Source organism: Berghia stephanieae, chromosome 5 (genome assembly GCF_034508935.2).
Source record: "Berghia stephanieae isolate SIO BIC M18660-M18661 chromosome 5, UCSD_Bste_1.3, whole genome shotgun sequence".
Lineage (NCBI taxonomy): Eukaryota > Metazoa > Mollusca > Gastropoda > Nudibranchia > Aeolidiidae > Berghia > Berghia stephanieae.
This window is the reverse complement of record NC_088364.1, coordinates 20,301,338-20,308,837: the sequence shown is the minus strand read 5'-3', so window position 1 is coordinate 20,308,837 and position 7,500 is coordinate 20,301,338. Positions and strand designations below refer to the sequence as shown.

At 37.0% G+C, this 7,500-nt stretch overlaps 1 protein-coding gene across 2 annotated transcripts in view; it reads right to left on the bottom strand.

The window, feature by feature from the left end:
* Positions 1-1,585: 1,585 nt before the first annotated feature.
* LOC144972563 (ankyrin repeat and fibronectin type-III domain-containing protein 1-like) overlaps positions 1,586-7,500 on the bottom strand; it is a 253,729-nt gene continuing 247,814 nt past the window's right edge. For both annotated transcript variants that reach the window (XM_078913916.1, XM_078913917.1), the window contains 5 exons: positions 7,018-7,184; positions 6,219-6,343; positions 5,448-5,633; positions 4,559-4,659; positions 1,586-3,974 (listed from right to left, as the gene is read on the bottom strand). In XM_078913916.1, coding sequence (XP_078770042.1) covers positions 2,697-3,974; positions 4,559-4,659; positions 5,448-5,633; positions 6,219-6,343; positions 7,018-7,184 — 1,857 coding nt within the window. In that variant the 3' untranslated portion in view covers positions 1,586-2,696. The remainder of the gene's footprint in view (positions 3,975-4,558; positions 4,660-5,447; positions 5,634-6,218; positions 6,344-7,017; positions 7,185-7,500) is intronic.

Sequence of the window (7,500 nt, the reverse complement as noted above, 5' to 3'; positions counted from 1 at the left end):
ACTATATATAATATAATATATATATATATATATATATATATATATATATATATATATATATATATATATATATATATAATATATATATATATATATATATATATATAAAATATATATATATATATATATATATTAATATTAATAATTAATTATAAGCCGCCCAGATCACATATATTGCACTCTATATTTTCTCACTACTAATGCCGAGTATTACTGAATACAGTCTTATGTCAATTCTGCTGCCTTTGTGAGAGACTATTTATACGTTGACAGTTTTCTACTATTACAAGTCACCCATTGCGTCCATCCATTGAAACAATAATAATGTATAAATGGATTACATAAATTAAACTTATCGAGATTAAAGTCAAATAAAATAATGAGAAAAATGAATTATATTTCATAAAAAAAGAATACCCAAACAAAAAACTTACTATCCGTGGTGAAAGCAGTTATGACAATTCAAAATTCATGTTTAGCATTAATTTCAACCGACATAATAAAACAAACAAACAAACAAACAAACAAACAAACAAAAAACTGTTTTTGTTTGTTTGTGATAAGGTTTGACGGTGCTTGAGACACAGTTAGGTCATTAATTCAAGCATCAGTAAAACGAAAGATGATAAAATTGTCAAAAGAATTTCGATCGAGCTATCAGGCTTTGAGAAGAGATTAAGATATAAACAAGTGTAGGCCTTTTTGAAATGTGCCAGAACAAAGCTAGAAAGAAAAATACAAGAAGAAAAAAAAACATCCCAAAAAAAATCAGTCGACCTCGACTGGGGATCGCACCTCAGACCTTCTGATTACCGGTCAGACGTGCTACCATTACACCACAGAGGCTACCGATAGTTGGGACAATTGTAATACCTATATTATTCTTCACAAGGGAAAGGAAGACCATGTGGCCAAGGTCAGAGGTACGAAAGTGAAAAAGAGTAGTCCTTCATGGCGATTAGGCCCATGGAGCCGAAGTTTACCCCGGTTTTTACAGCGTGAAACGGACCATTGCAATTGCTTGCTCTTCTTTGGATAGGACGATAGTCTATCGCAAAGTACTTTCCACCAGATCTAAAAGTTACAGCTACCCAAGCACTGCTGGGTGGTCAGGGGTTTAGAAAAAAAAATCTCGACTGCACCCGGATCCATTTAGCCCATGCCCACTCGAAGGGATTTCAGGCTACGGTAGCTTTACGCGATTTTTGTATTACTGTTGCTGGTTATAGCCTTAAAACAATTTTATAAAAAAATGTAAAACCAGGTCGTATATTAAAAAACAAACAAACGAATCAATCTTTGGGCATCTATCTACACCGACATAAAACTGTCACGCACGATTGGTTTAACACAACGTGCACTTATTTGCAAGTCTGATAACCCAATTCCTTATGGGCTCATTGTTGTAATGGAAATATTAAAAAATGACACAAAATATTGTCCATTACAACAATGTTAAATTAGAGTTCGGATGTCAGACCTGCATATGTGTACACGTTCATTTAAGGAGATAAAAGGAATACGTCATAGCAATGCTATGACGGACGAGGGAAAAGAGTTAGATTGCAAATCAAGTGTATAGAACTTTTTTTTTGTTTGTTGTAAAATAGGCATTTTTTGAATTTTTCTTTTCATTGCAATGAAATGATCAGCGCCCTTGCAAGTATATACTAGTAAATACAATGTCACCTTTCTCTCGTGCCATCAACCAGGCGCCTATACTGACAGTTAGATAAAACATGAAAATATAAAAATATCATTAAACTATTGAACTTATCACAGATCAGCATGTAAAGCTTATTTGTATTATAATTTATTTTACAAAAAAAATATATTAAATAAAATACTGCTTCACGACAGAGTAAGTTTTATACCAGTTATCATGTGTTGTCTTCTTCATCTGTTTCTGTTAATAACAAAACTATATATAAAGATTATCAGGCGAAGACGATTAATCAAAAGAAAAAAAAACGAAACAAAACAAGGGAAAAACAAAACAACAAACCCCCCAAAACAATACAAAGCAAAATAACAAACAAACAAAAGAAAGCAAAACCCCATGTTAAAACCTAAATCCTCTTTACGCGTTTCCAAATCTCTCTCTCTCTCTCTCTCTCTCTCTCTCTCTCTCTCTCTCTCTCTCTCTCTCTCTCGCCCTCTCCTCTCTCTCTCTCTCTCTCTCTCTCTCTCTCTCTCTCTATGTCTTTCTCGGTATTTGTCTCTTTTCCCCTCTTTCTCATTTCCTCTCCCACCCACTCTCCTCTCTCCGTCTCAACTTAAAGTCTCGGTTATCAAATGTATTGAGGTCAGTCAAAATGCAAAAGCTTTCACGGAAGAAGAAGATTACTGTAGCTTTGGAAAACTAACAAATACTCAAATGCCATTATCTTTGAGATCTGGGCTTGGGAATCTAGTTTTCAGCGTTCATTTCATACCGAATTAGAGTCTAGTTGTACAGAATCAGACGACGAGAGGCAATTTCAATCACGTTTTTTTCTGTTTTAGGTTTCATTCAAACCAACGTATTCTTATTTGCAGGTCTGATAACCAAAACTCTAATGGGGCTCATTTCTGTAATGGAAATTAAATACTCTCAAACCAACGCAACATATCATTGTCCATTACAACAATGTTAAAACAGGCCCATACTTGCTCTCGGCTATCAGACCTGCTAATATGTGCACCCAGATTCAAACTCAAACAAGAGTGGCTCTTCCTTGTAACAAATCATTTTCTTCTTCCTCGTCCATGGATTGCTTTGTTGTCTCTGTCTTACGTATGGTCGTCGGCGGCGTCGAAGTCGACGTTGCAGTTGTCGCATTTGCCGTCGTCACCGTCGTCGTCACCGTCGTCGTGTCTTTCTCCAGTCTCGTCACGCACACCCTTGCCTTCTTCAAATGGCCTCTCAACTGCAACAGTTTGAAATCGTCACTAAGCACAGATCGTTGTCCTTGGTACTGCAACAACACACAGAACTCCGACAAACGTTCTTCAGGGTACACAATCATATTTCGACTTTTCTCCATCGCTAAGGAGTTCAAATGTCTGACCACCAAGTTAATGATGTCTCTGGAGCTCGTCTGCTCCGTGATGTGGAGTTTCATGTTCACGTTTTTACTGAGTCCTGTTTCATAAACGGCGTGTACTTTGATAATGCCCCAATTTGGGTCATGGGAGGGTGTTATGGTAGTGTTTGACGAAGACGAAGATGACGACGATGACGCGACTGTTGACAATGAGGATAAAGATGAAGAAGACGAGATTCGCCCGTGATTGGAGATATGAGTTGCCCCGATTTGAGATGTCACCGGGGAGACGGGTAACGATTTTGCATGGTGTTGTTGTTGTTGGGGATGGTGAAGTTGATATTGCTGCTGTTGTTGTGGTTGCTGTTGTTGCTGAGTAGACTGAGATACATCTGAGGCATTGCTGGTTTGTCGTACAATAGAGTGTCCAACACTAATGCTGTCGGCGCTATGAGGATTTTCTTCGTTGGTCGGATCAAAAAACTTCGCGATTCGTCGCTCTTTGATGACGTTGATTGTCTTTGCGTCGGGCAAACCCATACTAGAACTACCAACTGCTCTTGCGAGCTTGTTTTGAAGACTTGAAGAAGTATGACTAATGCTGTGGCCACCGTTCAAACTAAATTGATGTCCGCCGATATGAGGAGAAACATTGCTAAAACTAGAAAAATTGGCGTGATGGTTGTTGTTTAGGCTACTGATGTTATTGTTGTTATTATTGTTGTTGCTTATATTGTTATTGTTGTGTATTTTGATCGTGGGGTCTGTTTTGGGCATTGAAACAACTCGCAGCATTTCTATGCCAGATTTCTTTTCTTTGTTCCTGGCGTAAGTGGTGATGTCTCGAATCCATCTGGCACACTTCCAAACACGGTCAAGGTTCGTTTGGATATGTGACGTCACTTCCACTTGCTCTTTGGCTTTACTGATTTCTTCCGATGAAAAGGCCTGTGTGGAAACAAAACAAAATATGCAATGATGGAGTTTGAAAGACAACCTCGAGATGAGCTTACTTAAGGCTGAGGATATTAATACAGCAGTCTAGTCACATAAAGCTGAAAAAATGGTCAATAAGAATTGCTTGCTGCTCTTTGGATAGGACAATGAGCCTATGGCAAAGTGTTTTCCGCCAAATTTTAATAGACCATTCGACCCAATAACTATTATGTTGACGGCACCTGAGACCGATGAGCCCCTTTGCTTGCTCTACCACGGAGTTATTGGGACAATCGAAAGCATTTTGAATGCATGTGAAAATGGATCTTCGACAGATGCATTGATATCAAGAGCGAACTCTCAAAATATGGCTGGTCCTATTGAAAAGTGCTCAAATTTTCTCATACTGAGCAAAGCAGTTATTGGTAGATAGATGGATAGATAAATAGATGGATAGATGGATATAGACAGAGATAACTGAATAGATAAATAGATGTATAGACAGATAGACATGGATAAAGAAATATATGCTGGTGGGTCACAATTCTCCATTTCTTCATCCCTAGTATTGTAGATGTCACAAAAACAGAACTGACCTCTCTGTGGCCTTGTTGGGCTAGCACCCCGTCCATCTCCACGATGGCAGACAACTTGGCGTAGAGACTGAAGATCTCGGGTAGGTAGGCGTTCATGTGTACTGGAGGTGGTAGAAAGAAATGCGTTTTGAGAAATAACATTAAATGAAATTTCTTTTTATTAAAACACCAAATAACAGTATTACAAAAAAAAAAAAAAAAAAAAAAAAAAAAAGAAAAAAAAAAAAAAAGAAAGATAAAACAATCAAAGGAGATGAGCATAATAAAAGTCAAAATAAAACAAAAGTAGAAAAACAAAATAATTTCAACGATAAAAAATGCTAATAAAACACACACACATACACACACACACACACACACACACACACACACACACATACTGCTGGCAGCAGCCTCTTATGGTACTCGCACTAACGCGAATGATTGGTGTCATCGGGGGCGAAACACACACACACACACACACACACACACACACACACACACACACACACACAAAACAAAATAACAAAACAATCCCCGTCCCCACAAAACCGCCCCCCCCCCCCCCCAAAAAAAAAAGAAAAAAAAAAACAAAAAAAACAAAGCAAAACAAAACAAAAAACAAAAGAAAAAAAGAACAACCCCAAAAAAAACCCCCACTCTCCCCCCCCCCCCCCCCAAATAAAACAAAATAATAAACAAAACAAAACAAAACAAAAACAAACAAACAACAAACAGACTGATAAACAAAACAGAACAAAAACAAAAAACAAAACAAAATAAAACAAAAGCAAAAACAATAAATAAACTCAAACAAACAATATAAAATGACCACACGCTTTATTTTACCATAAGATAAATAAAAAAATAAATAAATAAATAGATAACATAAATGAATCAACAAACTCACTGGATTCGAAGACTTGGACAGGCAGGAACGTGTAGTCCACTCTCTCGGCCAGTGTGTCGGACCGTCCCGGCACGATACAGATGTCCTCGATAGAAGGCAGGATGAGGACCATGCTGACCGTGGGCGACAGTTCCAGGACTTCCAGGTCGTAGATACGGTGGGTACAGAACGTGCTGTCTGGAAGACCTGAATGGAGACGAGATGGATTCCGAGTTAGGTGGATCAATAGTTAAGTCCAGTCCTTCAGAGCCATGAGGCCCGTGGAGACAGCATTTTATCCCGGTTTCCACAGCGGGATAGTTAAACGCACTATGGTATTATTATTGTTGTTGTTGTTGTTGTTATTATTATTATTATTATTATTATTATTATTATTATTATTATTATTATTATTATTATTATTATTATTATTATTATTATTATTATTATTATGATGATGATGATGATGAGGATGATGATTACGATGACGATGACGATGACGCTGATGATTATGATGATAATTATGATGATGACTACTGACTACGACGACGACGACGATGATGATGATGATGATGATAATGATGATGATAATGATGATGATGATAGTGATGATGATGATGATGATGATGATGATGATGATGATGATGATGATGATGTCCGAGACATTTTGCCAAGATGAGAGTCATTTAAATCGATCAATATTTATTGAAGAACGAGTTTTCCAGCCAAATGTTTAAATACGAGTTTTCCAGAGTACGATAGTTAACATAATAATGATAAGACGATCCTTACCAAGTTGGTGAAATAGTTTTTTGGAAGCATCAGATAAAAGACGTTGGAACTGTTCTTGAACTGGAGTCATGGCTGGACGCTCGGTATTGTCCATATCAAATTGATGGAGCCATTGCCATTCCTCTCTGGAAAGAAAAAAAAAATGTCAAGTCAGATTTATCATAATATCGTTAATTAATTATTCCTTTTTGACTAAAGAGCAATAAAAATAAACGTACCCCAAAACAAACAAATGAAACAAACAAACATACACACACACACACACATACATGCAGACCTGTCTATTACTACAAAAAATCGTAGAATTACGAAATTTTTACCCCAGTTTCAGAACTTGACGAATATCTCAAATTCATTAAAACTTATTGAAAAGGAAAGTTGTTTCCAAACTAGATAATTTTTAAGATTTTGAAGTGTTATTTTATTCTTTGTAAAAGTAAATTGTTGCTCTATAAAGTTAGTTACAGCGACTACCATATTTATCTCCTAAAAACTACGATTTTTAAAATTTTCAAGTGGGCACATGGGACCCCAATGGGTCATAAATGATAACTATAATATCTTACTTGGAGACATTGGGACAATCCACACAAACACACTCATGGGACCCCAATGGGTCATAAATGATAACTATAATATCTTACTGGAGACATTGGGACAATCCACACAAACACACTCATGGGACCCCAATGGGTCATAAATGATAACTATAATATCTTACTTGGAGACATTGGGACAATCCACACAAACACACTCATGGGACCCCAATGGGTCATAAATGATAACTATAATATCTTACTTGGAGACATTCGGACAATCCTTGATTTTGACATAGGGAATACAGCTGGGCATTTTGTTGGGCACCATGACACGAAGAACATCGAGGGAAGTCTGGAGTTTGACGTAACCCAAGTACAGGCCCTTGGATAAGGCTTTGGAGTTGACTTGATTGTACAAGACCATTTCCTGAAATGCAGTAAAGGAATTATTGATGATGTTCGTAAAAGTAAAATACTCACCAGTTCTGTCCACCAGATCGATCGTACCAATATACACTACTATGTAACCGTAAACGTTTATGGTCCGATTGAGAGAATTTAATGGGAACTTGTCACCCTAATGGGGAGGGGGGAGGGGATCCTGACAGCTCATTGAAATTTACTAGTTTAATTCAGAGAGTTTTAGAAAATAAACTCATTTGAGGAAAATCACTGGACAAACAGGTGAGCCAAATAATGCTGACTTAGGCCTTTTATACAATTTTTTGTATTGTATATCAAGA